Source organism: Arachis ipaensis, chromosome B6, assembly GCF_059453495.1.
Source record: "Arachis ipaensis isolate K30076 ecotype BB chromosome B6, ASM5945349v1, whole genome shotgun sequence".
Taxonomy (NCBI): Eukaryota; Viridiplantae; Streptophyta; class Magnoliopsida; order Fabales; family Fabaceae; genus Arachis; species Arachis ipaensis.
The window spans coordinates 31,667,783-31,681,179 of NC_142441.1; the positions used below are offsets into that span (position 1 = coordinate 31,667,783).

The window sequence follows — 13,397 nt, forward strand, 5'->3', positions numbered from 1 at the left end:
TTTTGAATCTGCTGTTTTTGAATTTTTGTTAATAGATTTATTGATTTTAAAATTTAAGGTGATTATTTATTGCTGTATTTTAATTTTTGTTGCTGATTGTCTTTTATTTTTGGCTCTCACTACAAGAAATAAGGGGTTTAGCCACGAAAAAAATTGTGGCTAAACTCTAAGATAACCGTAGCAACCATACATTGACTACGAAAGAATATTTGTGGCTAATCGGGGGTTGCATTTTCAATTTGCCACGATTTTAACGTTATTAGCCACAGTTTTAAACATCGTGGAGACCTTCGAAGAGCCACAATTTGTATATCATTGTCCACGTATAATGCCGTGGCTAAATAATTTGTGCAGGCCGGATTTTTCAGCCACAATTTTTTTTGTGGCTAACGTTGGGTTATTTAATCACATTATTTTCGTGGCTAACTCACTCTGTTTTTCAGATACAATCCGTAGCTAATTTGTGCTAATTTGTTCTAATTGAACACTTTTATTAAATTAAAATTATATTTATATATATAACATTAATCACAAAAATCAAACTTTTTAAATATATAATATCTAATATTTTTTCATAAAAAAAATTAATAATAATAATAATAATACAAGTCTAAACTTATATATAATAAGAAATAAAAAAATTTAACATAAATAAAATAAATTCTAATCCCTTCTAGGATAAATATATTTAAAATTTCAACTATTACTTATTAAATACATAAATTAAATGTCTAGCATATCACTGAATAAATTAGGCACTTTATCACTGTATTTTGATAACAAAAATTTATACAGAGCTGCCAACTGAATCTTGCATTGGTTTCTTCATATCCATAGCTTAGCTTCTCTAAATTTATCACAGTCCTGCATTTTTAGCACCAAAGACTTTTCCAATTTACAGCATTGCTCTACGTGCCATTACATCCAGAAATCGTACTAATAAATTTGCGTCATTATCTCGACTTTGTCTATATACATCAAGTTCCATAATGTCTTTTTCACCATTTTTCAAATGCCAAACTTGAATTGTTGTCCTTTTGACAGTTGTGATTTCTTTCGTAGAACTGAATACAAAATTGAATAAAAGAAATAAATTAAATATTAAAACTCAAAAAATCACGTAAAAAAATTAAAATTCCATATACCTTTGACATTCACGACTAAAAGGTCATTATAATCTTTTCTGGTAGGTACAATTGCTTGAAACTTATTTCGTCCAAATCTTCTGCAAACTCTTTATTGTTGTTGACATTCTGTGAATTTTGCTCCAAATCTTCTGCAAATTCTTTATTTCGTCCAAATCTTCTGCTAAACGAGCCTCTCCTAAATTATTAGGTTTTTGCTCCACAAAAAAATCTGCTAAAAAAAACTAACAAATGACACCAAAATTAAGAAAGAAAAAAAATCGGTGTTTTGAGTATGGAGGATACCCATCATATAATAGGATTCATATAGTGTGGTTAAAGAAATTGCTTTTCAGGTGCTGCAGAAAAGTAGGAGTTAAAAGACAACGTGAATGATGGAAAGTTATATTGGAATTTCTCCGTGATTACTTTAACTTTCCGCCAAAAACTATCTCAAGTTAAGTGCACATTAAAATTTTAAATCTAAAAAATTCAGCTTGGTCATTATTATCTAGACCGCCTTTTAACTTTCTTTAATTTTAAGAATATTTCTTTCTAATTTACTGTTTATTATGTACTAAATATATTTTAAATTATTTTATTTTTAATAGAATAGTTATTTATTTATTTATTTTTTAATGGTTAAATATGATTAAAAATTTAAATTTAAATTTAAATTTTGAGCCTGTAATATTTTTATCTTTAATTTTTATTATAATAACAATAAATAACCAAAAAATTACTTTAATAAATATATGACTCTCACAATCTCTCATTTCATGCAGTTGATAGTTGACGATTCAAACAATTCACTGTTATTTAATTATTTATCTAGTATACATGAAACAATATAATAAGAGTTATACAATAAGTTTTGCAAATATTTTTACCTAAAAAATTTAATGTTTAATAAATTTTAATTACTAAATTAGTTACTAAAATTTTATTACATTAGGCAAATTAATTATCACATACAATTGTTATAAAAAATTTTACAAATCAATTTCTTTGTTACTTAGTAAAATTACAAATTTTTATATAAGTGACTCATAAATTAATTAGTATTAATTTTTGTATAACTAAAAATAATTATAAAATAATTAATTAATGAAATATACCAATTAAATAATAATATAAATAAAAAATTTAATTCATAATTTCACAAAATAATTTTTAAAAAGATAATTATGCATATAATAAGAGTACAGTACTCACAAAAATATATAATGAGTACTAAACCATGTAAATAAAAACTAAATTTTTTTTTAATTTATCCTCATTTTTTTTTAAATTTAAAAAATGATAAAATAATTTATTTTTAATAAAAACTAAATTTTTTGTTATACTTAAAAATTATTGAACTTTTTATTATTTATTCAAATTATATTATTTTAGCTAAATAAATTTTACCTTTATAATTAACTCAAATATTAGAATATTATCTTTATTTTTATAATTTTTTGTTTTATCTAAATTTATTTTTTATATTTTTAAATTTAATTTCATAAATATGTGTTAATGTCAGAATATTTAAAAAAATGATACTATACATTAATAAACTTATTTAAAAAAAATTAATTTATTCAAAACAGGATAGTTATGCCACGTTAATGTAAACAGCAAGTACAGCCACGAAATATATTGTGTGTGGCAAAAGGTTAAATTTTAGCCACTGTAACAATGTTTCGTACTAAATAGAAGATACACTCATTTATTTTTATCACGATTTAGTATTTGTAGTTAAAATTTGGTGGCTAAACCCCATCTTTGTGGTAGTGTCTGCTTAGTATGTTATGTTGATTGTTCTTGAGCCATTGTTTACCCAAGAATTATCAATTGGACTGCGTTTATATTTATTTTGGATTGCAGTATGAAAGATACTTTTTGCAACCGTTCCTTATCAATGAATAAAAAATGTCAGTTATTTGAAGCTCATCAAGTATATCAAATTTTTAACACAATACCAATAAATATATATATATATATATATATATATATATATTGCTATCAAACGAAACTCTTCACCGAAGTGGTTTTTCTCAAGTAGATGGTAGATACAGCGATTCCACTCTCCTCTCTACATTTAGATATAACGCCCAAACCTAAAAACCGTATATACTTGATTAAGTTACTTGCGTAGAAAGAATTAGAAAAATTCTAAATTTCTCATCCAATGAGGTTCAGCCACGTACTAACATCAAGAGAATCATTATATTAGCGATTTGGGTTTCGTGAAGAAACAAAAATGTAGTGAAGGAAAAATATGAATTAGAGGGTGTGTTTGGTGACCACTATGAATTTGAGTACATAGATTTAACAAACAATTTACCAAACTTAAGCAATTGACTGCACCCAGTTTATTATGTTACGACACTTTGACTATGTTGATTATTACAAATTTGCCATAACCAGCATATCAAACAAGCTAGATTTTAAGAATTTACATAAATAAAAAATTGACACATACCATGTTAGAATAGTTTCTCAATAACTTTTTGGTGGAGACTTTGATCACTCCACGCTTTCAAAATTAAAATGTATAACAACTCAAGTGTATCCAATTAGCGATTTTGCTAACATGGAGAAGAAAGAGTAATATTGGATGTGTTGTAGATTTTTATTTTTTTTATTTTTGTTTCCCGACATTGACACCTTACCAAGCTCCTTCAGAATTGGTGGTGGCTGGGCTTCTACTATATGCGTCAATTATCACAACTGAGGGATGCCATGTGAAAAAGCATAAGAATAATTGATGAAAATCTGTCTTTTTGTCTTCTTTACTGCATTTATTATATATAATAATGCAATAATATCATAAATCATAATGTATTCGGGAAATTGATTAGTAGCTTTGCAATTTCTTTTGTCGTATTAAGCAATTTGCAAATGTTGACTCTCATAGTGTATCAAGTACTCAAGTTAATATGATTTCCACACTTCATCGTGTACATATATAAGGCAACTATTTAAATGAAAGTGATAAAAATACTTTTTTATGGAGATATTTTGTTTAAAAATGTGACTTATTTATTTAATTATATTTTAAATAAAAATAATACTTTTCTAATCTTACAATTTATCATTTAAGAATAAAAAAATATTTTTATATAAAGACAATTATAAAATTTTTATTATAGGAACCACGCATGTATAATTATGTCCTAAACAAGCAAATAAGTGAGTGATTACGATAGTCTAGTTGAGGCATGGTAGAAAAGCATGCATCAAGATATGCTAAGGTGATAAAGAGCTAGCAGGGTTGTCACAACTCCCCTCACCAGCAAGGATTAAAAATTCCATCTTCTAAAACTAAGCAACCATATATAGTACACTACCTACAGTCACCAAATAACATAGAGCATAAACATTTCAATCTCACTCTCACACTCACACTCACTCAAACCCTTCCCCTCTTAATTACATATATATGTATATATAACACTATTCTTCTTTGTCCCATGACCCATGCAATCATGTAAGTTCCTTTAGCTAGCGACTATAAAACCACCCCAAGACTCTTCATTACTACTCTCACTCTAACTAACATTAACACACAAAATGTCTGACCCAACAACACAACCAACTATGCTCCCTTTCTTCAACCAATCCATGGAACTCGTCCAACTCCCCAACCCAACCGCAACCCGAATCCGAAGCCGAACCGGTTTCTCCCCCACCCTCGGCGAGCTCCTCAAACACGTAGAAGATGCTCAAAACGACAACCCTAACGCACCAACACAACATGTTCTCGATCTCAATTCTACTCCTAACTCCTCTCACCCTTTTGTTCTCTCCTTCACCAACTTAACCTACAGTGTTAAGGTCCGTCGCAAGATGATCCTGTCTCCATGCTTCACCTACTCAAACCATGACTTGCTGCCGGAGAACGACGCCACGGACGCAAAAACCGATAACGCCGCCACCAAGATTCTCCTAAATGATATCTCCGGTGAGGCGAGGGACGGCGAGATCATGGCGGTACTCGGTGCCAGTGGCTCCGGGAAGTCTACCTTGATCGACGCCCTTGCAGACCGGATCTCCAAGGAGAGCCTCAAGGGAAGTATAACGCTAAACGGAGACGTTTTGGAGTCCAGGATGTTGAAGGTTATCTCCGCTTACGTCATGCAGGACGACCTCCTCTTCCCCATGCTCACCGTGGAGGAAACCCTAATGTTCTCCGCCGAGTTCCGCCTCCCTCGCTCCCTATCCAGGTCCAAGAAGAAGGCTCGCGTTCATGCCCTCATCGACCAGCTCGGCCTCCGCAACGCCGCCACCACCGTCATCGGCGATGAAGGCCACCGCGGTGTCTCCGGAGGTGAGCGCCGACGCGTCTCCATCGGGATAGACATTATCCACGATCCGATCGTCCTCTTCCTCGACGAGCCAACCTCCGGCCTTGACTCCACCAGCGCCTTCATGGTAGTGAAGGTGCTTCAGCGAATCGCACAGAGCGGGAGCATCGTAATCATGTCAATCCACCAACCAAGCTACCGCATCCTCGGCCTCCTCGACCGCCTGATCTTCCTGTCCCACGGCCAAACCGTATTCAGCGGCTCTCCAGCGAACCTCCCGCCGTTCTTCTCAGAGTTCGGCCACCCCATACCGGAGAACGAGAACCGTACGGAGTTCGCTCTTGACTTAATCCGCGAGCTGGAAGAAGCTCCCGGCGGCACAAAAGGTCTCGTGGACTTCAATAAACAGTGGCAACTCAAGAACAAGAGAATTTCCGAGAAAACCCTCAGCGGAATACCGAAAGTGTCCCTGAAGGACGCAATCAGCGCAAGCATTTCCAGGGGTAAACTCGTCTCAGGGGCGCCAGCTGGCACCAGTACCAGTAACGACTCCAACCAACTCGCAGCGGCATCATCAGTCCACACGTTCGTGAATCCATTCTGGATCGAGATGGCGGTTATAGCAAAACGGTCTCTAACAAACTCACGGAGGATGCCCGAATTATTCGGGATCCGCTTGGGTGCAGTACTAGTGACTGGTGCCATCCTCGCCACCATGTTTTACCACCTCGATAACTCTCCCAAGGGCGTTCAGGAGCGGTTAGGGTTCTTCGCATTCGCTATGTCCACCACCTTCTACACCTGCGCTGAAGCCATCCCCGTCTTCCTCCAAGAACGCTACATCTTCATGAGAGAAACTGCCTACAATGCCTACCGCCGCTCCTCCTACGTCCTCGCTCACTCCATCATCTCCGTCCCTTCTTTAGTCTTCCTCTCCTTCGCCTTCGCCGCCACCACCTTCTGGGCGGTGGGACTCGCCGGAGGCACCACCGGCTTCCTCTTCTACTTCCTCACCATTGTGGCCAGCTTCTGGGCGGGGAGCTCCTTCGTGACGTTCCTCTCCGGCGTGGTTTCTCACGTGATGCTTGGCTTCACCGTGGTGGTTGCGATTCTAGCGTACTTTTTACTCTTCAGTGGATTCTTCATCAGCAGGGACAGAATCCCACCGTACTGGATATGGTTTCACTACATATCTCTGGTGAAGTACCCGTACGAGGGAGTGTTGCAGAACGAGTTCGATCTGAATCCACCAAGATGCTTTGTTAGAGGGACGCAGATGTTCGACAGTACGCCGCTGATGGAGGTGCCGGAGGCGTTGAAAGTGGAGCTGCTGAAGAGTATGAGCAAGACGCTGGGGATTAACATCACGAGTTCCACGTGCGTGATTACCGGAGCAGATGTGCTGAAGCAGCAGGGTGTGACGCAGCTGAGCAAGTGGAACTGCCTTTGGATAACGCTCGCTTGGGGTTTCTTCTTCCGTTTCCTTTTCTACTTGACTCTTCTTTTTGGAAGCAAGAATAGGAGAAGGTAAGATAATAGAAAACCAACTGAAGATTCTTCAACTGAACAAATAAGCAACATATTAAATTTAGAGAGTATAACAACAACATATGGGAATTAATGCTTTTGTCACTGTGGATTGGACTGCTGTTGAATTGATGAAGAGGTAGTAATAATAAGTTACTGAACAGGCATTTGTATTTTAATTAATTTGAAAGAATTGTACTTTAAAAAAAATGTGTATGAATGAAGGAATTAGTTTGTGTACACTACTTTTGTGTGGGTAATTGACTAATTATCCTCAATTACTGCAATTAAAAATTTCATGAACACATACATTCCACATTTTCTACCGACAACACTACTCCATACAAATTACAATGCCTTTTGGGAAGCTCTTATAATTTTCTTTTAAAAACTTCTGTTATGGACTTATATTCACCCCATATCATTTTCGCGCTGCATATAATTATGCTGTGTTATTTTCATGTTGGAAAATACTATATATTCACGCCATATCATTTCCTCGCTGCTATAATTATGCTGTGTGTTATTCTTCTGTTATTTTGATATATTCACCCCATATCATTTCTAAGCTTTTTCTTTTTTGTGTGTGAAAGAGAAGATTGTATCTCAGAATCATGAGAGAAGAGAAGTGTTTGACATTGCTATGGGAGCTACAAATTGGTGCCTCTGATTTGTTTTATTTTTCAAACAAACAATCACAAATTGGACGGTTCGATTTGTAATTTCGAAAATAAAAAAATTTTTATTGTTGAAATCGGATCGTCTAATTTTTGTTTTAAAAAATAAAAAAAATATTAAATACAAATCGGACCCTCCGATTTGTAGTTTTTTTTTTTCAAACAGATCGAACCTTTCGATTTGTAGTTTATTTTTTTCTTCAAACAAATCGGACCGTCTAATTTGAATAAAACACCATATAAAAAAAACACCTAATTTTTCAATAGCAATGTATTACATATATTCAATCAATACAACAACAACAACAACAAAGCCTTATCCCACTAAGTGGGGTCGGATACATGAATCAAACGACGCCATTGTGTTCTGTCATGTATCATGTCTACAGAGAGACCGTTTACATGTAGATCTCATTTGACCACCTCATGGATGGTCTTCTTAGGTCTTCCTCTACCTTTCGCCATTTGTCCATCTTTCATCTCATGCACCCTCCTGACTGGATGTTCTATCGGTCTTCTTCTCATATGTCCAAACCACCTGAGACGCGATTCAACCATCTTTTCCACAATGGGTGCTACTCCAACTCTCTCCCTTATATCTTCATTCCTTATTTTATCCAATCGCGTATGACCACTCATCCATCTCAACATCTTCATCTCTGCCACACTCAGCTTATGTTCGTGCTCCACTTTAGCCGCCCAACACTCCGTACCATACAGTATAGCCGGTCTTATAGCGGTGCGATAGAGTTTACCTTTAAGTTTTAAAGGCACTTTTTTGTCGCATATAAAACCAGATGCACTCCGCCATTTTGACCAACCTGCTTGGATCCTATGATTTACATCCTGTTCAATCTCTCCATTATCCTATATGATGCACCCAAGATACTTAAAATTTTTAACTTTTTGTAGGATGTTTTCTCCAATCTTCACCTCTATATTGGGGTTTTTCCTTCTCAGACTGAACTTACATTCCATATATTCCGTCTTGCTATGGCTTATGCGCAGACCATACACTTCTAGAGCTTCTCTCCATAACTCCAACTTCTTATTTAGGTCTTCCTTTAACTCTCCCATAAGGACGATATCATCGGCAAAAAGCATGTACCATGGCACAGGCTCTTGGATGTGCTCTGTGAGTACTTCCAAGACTAATGTGAAAAGGTATGGACTTAAGGATGATCCCTGGTGTAATCCTATACCAATAGGAAATTCCTCTGTCACACCACCTTGAGTCTTCACACTAGTTGTGGCCCATCATATATGTCTTTAATTGCCCGAATATATGCGATCCTTACTCTCCTCTTTTCTAAAACCTTCCATAAGACCTCCCTTGGTACCCTATCATACGCTTTTTCCAAATCAATAAACACCATATGTAGATCCCTTTTATTAATACGATACCTTTCCATCATCCTTCTTAATAGGTATATCGCTTCAGTGGTAGATCTGCCTGGCATAAATCCAAATTGGTTCTCTGTTACTTGTGTCTCTTTTCTCAACCTCCGTTCTATCACCCTTTCCCATAACTTCATAGTATGACTCATAAGCTTAATCCCTCTATAGTTTCCGCAACTTTGTATATCCCCCTTATTCTTATAGATAGGTACCAAGGTGCTCTTTCTCCACTCATCAGGCATCTTCTTTGACATTAAAATCTCATTAAAAAACATGGTTAACCAGTTGATGCCTTTTTCTCCAAGACCCTTCCAAACCTCAATCGAAATATTATCAGGTCCTACTGCGCTGCCATTTTTCACTTGCTTTAGAGCCTCTTTTACCTCGAAGTCTCGAATCCTTCGATAGTAGTCAAAGTTTTGATCTTCTTCCCTTGTGCTTAATCGACCAAGGCTCGGAAGAGTCTTCTGTCCCTCATTAAATAACTCGTAGAAGTAGCTCTTCCACCTTTCATTAATCTTCTCCTCTTGAGCCAATACCTCTCCATCCTTATCATTTATGCACTTAACCTGATCCAAATCTCTCGTTCTTCTTTCCCGGCTCTTTGCGATTCTATATATACATTTTTCTCCTTCTTTCGTACCCAAAGACTGGTAGAGACCATCATATGCTCTTGTTCTTGCTTCACTTACAGCCACTTTTGTCTCTTTCTTAGCCGCCTTATATTTTTTCCAATTATCTGCATTACGGCATAAAGACCACTCTTTAAAGCATTCCCTTTTTATCTTTATCTTTTCTTGTATACTCGCATTCCACCACCAGGACTCCTTGTCTCTTAGTCCTATTCCTTTAGATTCACCAAAACTTTCTTTTGCTGTTCTTCTAATAACTTCTGCCATCTCCCTCCACATCTCTTCCACGCTTCCATTTCCATCCCACTTTGCCTCTTCTCCTACCCGTCTTAAGAAGCTTCTTTGTTCCTCACCTTTCATCCGCCACCACCTCATCCTTGGGTTCTTCGTATGATGTCTTTTCCTCAACTTTTGCTCAACGCGAAAATCCATGACGAGCACCCTATGTTGTGTTGTCAAACTCTCTCCCGGGATAATTTTACAGTTAATGCAAAATTTCCGGTCGACTCTCCTCAACAAGAAGAAGTCGATTTGAGAGCTTGTCATGCCACTCTTATAGGTTATAAGATGTTCGTCTCTCTTTTTAAAACATGTATTTGCGATGAGAAGATCAAAGGTTGAGGAAAAAGTCCAAAATAGTTTTACCCTCGGCATTGATCACCCCGAAACCATGGCCTCCGTGAATACTCCCATATCCAGTCACTTCTCTCCCCACATGGCCATTTAAATCTCCTCCTAAGAAAATCTTATCTCCCAAAGGTATGCCTTGAACCAAACTCTCTAGATCCTCCCAAAACCTTATCTTGTGTTGTTCGTCCGAACCCACTTGCGGTGCATAGGCGCTAATCACATGAAAAGCACCTCCCTCCACCACAAGTTTGATAGAGATGATCCGATCTCCCACCCTCTTGACATCCACTACGTCCTTCTTCCACTGCTTATCCACAATTATTCCAACCCCATTCCTATTCTTCACCTTTCCTGTATACCAAAGTCTGAAACCAGAAGTATCAAACTCCCTAGCCTTTGCACCAACCCATTTTGTTTCTTGTAGGCACATAATGTTAATCTTCCTCCTTGTCATGGTGTCCACCACCTTCATGGACTTTCCTGTTAGAGTGCCTATGTTCCATGTCCCAAATCTCAACCTTCTGTCACTTCGACATTTACCTTTTGCTTTGTGAACTAGCTTATTTACCCTCGTTCGTTCACGAAAACGCGAGAACCCTTGCTCATTTAACACTACATCCGGGCACCGATGCAGCGGCTTTTGCTTTGACACCGTACTCGAGCCATACGACGCATTGCTTCCGGGCAACGACTTAGCTTTAGCGCAATATTGTCTTTGATTCATGTCATGGGGGTTCGGCTATATTTTTATGTTGGTTGCCGAAGACCTAACACAACCCTCCTCCTTTATCCGGGCTTGGAACCGGCTATGTACCGCAAGTGTAACATAGGCGGAGTTATATATTTAATCAATATAAAAAAAATTAGTCTCATTTCTACGCTGCTATAATTATGCTGTGTGTTATTCTTCTGATTCTCCTATTTCTCTTAAAATATTATATTTCTAAAATTATGACATTCGCTCTAAACTTATGAGCTATGATTGACCCTATTTGTTAAAAAAATTATAATTAATGAATTATACATAGAACAAGAGGATATGATTAGTAGTTTACCACACAATAGTGAAATGAAGTTTTAAAATGATTATGTAATCTTTTAAAAATTTAATCATGATCATCATATGTATAATTAGTTCAGTTGAAACAATAGTGACATGAAATAGTAAAAGAAATGTTAGTTAACCATCCTAATACATATAAAAAGTAACTACCCATCAAGTATTTGCATAATTCCTTACAATAATTTATTAATGTACAGAGTTTATTCGAGTAATAATGTTTCTCTTTTCCATTGTATTCAATGTATTGAAATTTGGCAAAAGGTGCTTCTTGGTCCATTTAAATCTAAATATACATTATTAAAAATTTGTTATTGCAACTGTTAAAAAAAATAATTTCATAACTAAAAATAAATTGTAGAAAAATTGAATACATGTATTCTTTTGAAGAAATAGTCTTAAAATTTTAATAATAATAATGGTTATACTCTTATCTAAGAATAAATAAAGTTATGGCTTAAATAAACTATCAATTTCACAAGGGATTTAAAAAAGTCTAACAGTTTCATAGAGAATCTGTCAGTTGTTTGCATGGACCACTTGACCGACCTATTTGGGACACGAATAAGACCGATGATAAAAAAAGATCTTATCCGACTCATCTGCTGTTATGTAGAATAACTACTCAAATATTGGAGAATAACTGTCCATTATTATAAGTGATCAGACTCACGAATGATATGATTTAGTCATTATCTGTTCTTATAAATATTACAGTAAATTCAAGTATTTATCAATTTTAATTCACTTAAACTTACCTACAAATCTTACTAATAACTTAAACATCAAAATTTTTTATAAATACTCTCCACCATCATCTATTTGAGAACGACGTAAGACAATTTTACTCTTTTAGTGTACAAATAGAAGCTTTCATTTAAAATAGTCTAAATCTTACATCTAAACCTAAATCACTTTAGTTTCAGATATTCTCTCATAACATTAACGTCGTTGTGACAGATGACCAACAACAAGATGGACACACAGTCTCTTCTATTAATTCCTCCAGATTGGATCAAAAATAATTCTTGAGGGGGTATTCAACTTCAAAGATGAGTCGAAAAATGAATCTTTATGCTCAAAATCCAGATTTCATTAGTCATTTATTTGGTATCTATTAGGGAGTGGAAACTGCCATTCTAACACTTCTTAGGGATTCCATCCACAAACGCAGATTCAGGATCTAGAAGTGGAGATCATCACAATGATATCAGGCCCTCTAATTTCATCAAGATTCCAAAAAAATTCAAAGGAAACAAGGAGGACCAAGAGTGAGTTTCCAAGTGCACATCCCAAAAGGACAAGGAGAATAGAATGCAGTAGAGATTATGGGACTGGTTCATGGTTCACTACAAGAAAATATTGAATACGGTCAAATTTATAAGCGGAATAACAAAAATAATCCGTCGATAACCATATTCCAATGGATTTACCGTCGGACACAATCCGACGGTATAACCCCTTGTCGATAATCAGTTATAGTCAGATTTTTCAATCCGGCAGTAATTACCATCGAATTTTATGGTAGATTTTTCGAAAACTGTTTAATTACCCGTAGAATATTTTTGCCTACTCTGCCGGTAATGTTGGCGCCACACTATTTTATTTTTTGCTTTATTACTGTCAGATTTATCGAGATAAATCTGACGATAAATCTGACGGTAACTTCATTTTTTTATTTTTTTATTTTTTAAAATTAGTTTTTACCCGGTTAATAGTCAAACTCTAAATAATAGAAATGAAATAACGGTTTTTATTAAATATCAAGAATATGAATAAAATAAAAAGTCAAATAAATAAAATACAATGAAATAGTCTAAAACAAAACCCAATTAATCACTACGAATCCTGATAGTGATCATCGTCGTCATCCCCCTGGTCCTGCTGAGGTGGTAGACTAGGTGGTAATGTCGGTGCCTCTCTAGCAGCACCGCTGCCACTAGCGCGCATCTGCTCCTAATACACCGCCATCTATTGCTCTGTAACACCCTAAATTTTTATACCAAAATGGTGTTTTTCGAGATCTTGTTTTTCAATGACTAGTTTAGTTTGACGAG

At 35.8% G+C, this 13,397-nt stretch overlaps 1 protein-coding gene across 1 annotated transcript; it reads left to right on the forward strand.

The window, feature by feature from the left end:
* Positions 1–4,309: 4,309 nt before the first annotated feature.
* LOC107648699 (ABC transporter G family member 20) lies at positions 4,310–7,185 on the forward strand. The gene has a single exon (XM_016352520.3). The coding sequence runs from the start codon at positions 4,683–4,685 to the stop codon at positions 6,945–6,947; it is 2,265 nt and encodes a 754-aa protein (XP_016208006.1). The 5' UTR covers positions 4,310–4,682; the 3' UTR covers positions 6,948–7,185.
* Positions 7,186–13,397: the final 6,212 nt, after the last annotated feature.

Excerpts from the sequence above, each read along its gene's own strand:
- LOC107648699 (XM_016352520.3), top strand. The coding sequence starts at position 4,683 with ATGTCTGACCCAACAACACAACCAACTATGCTCCCTTTCTTCAACCAA.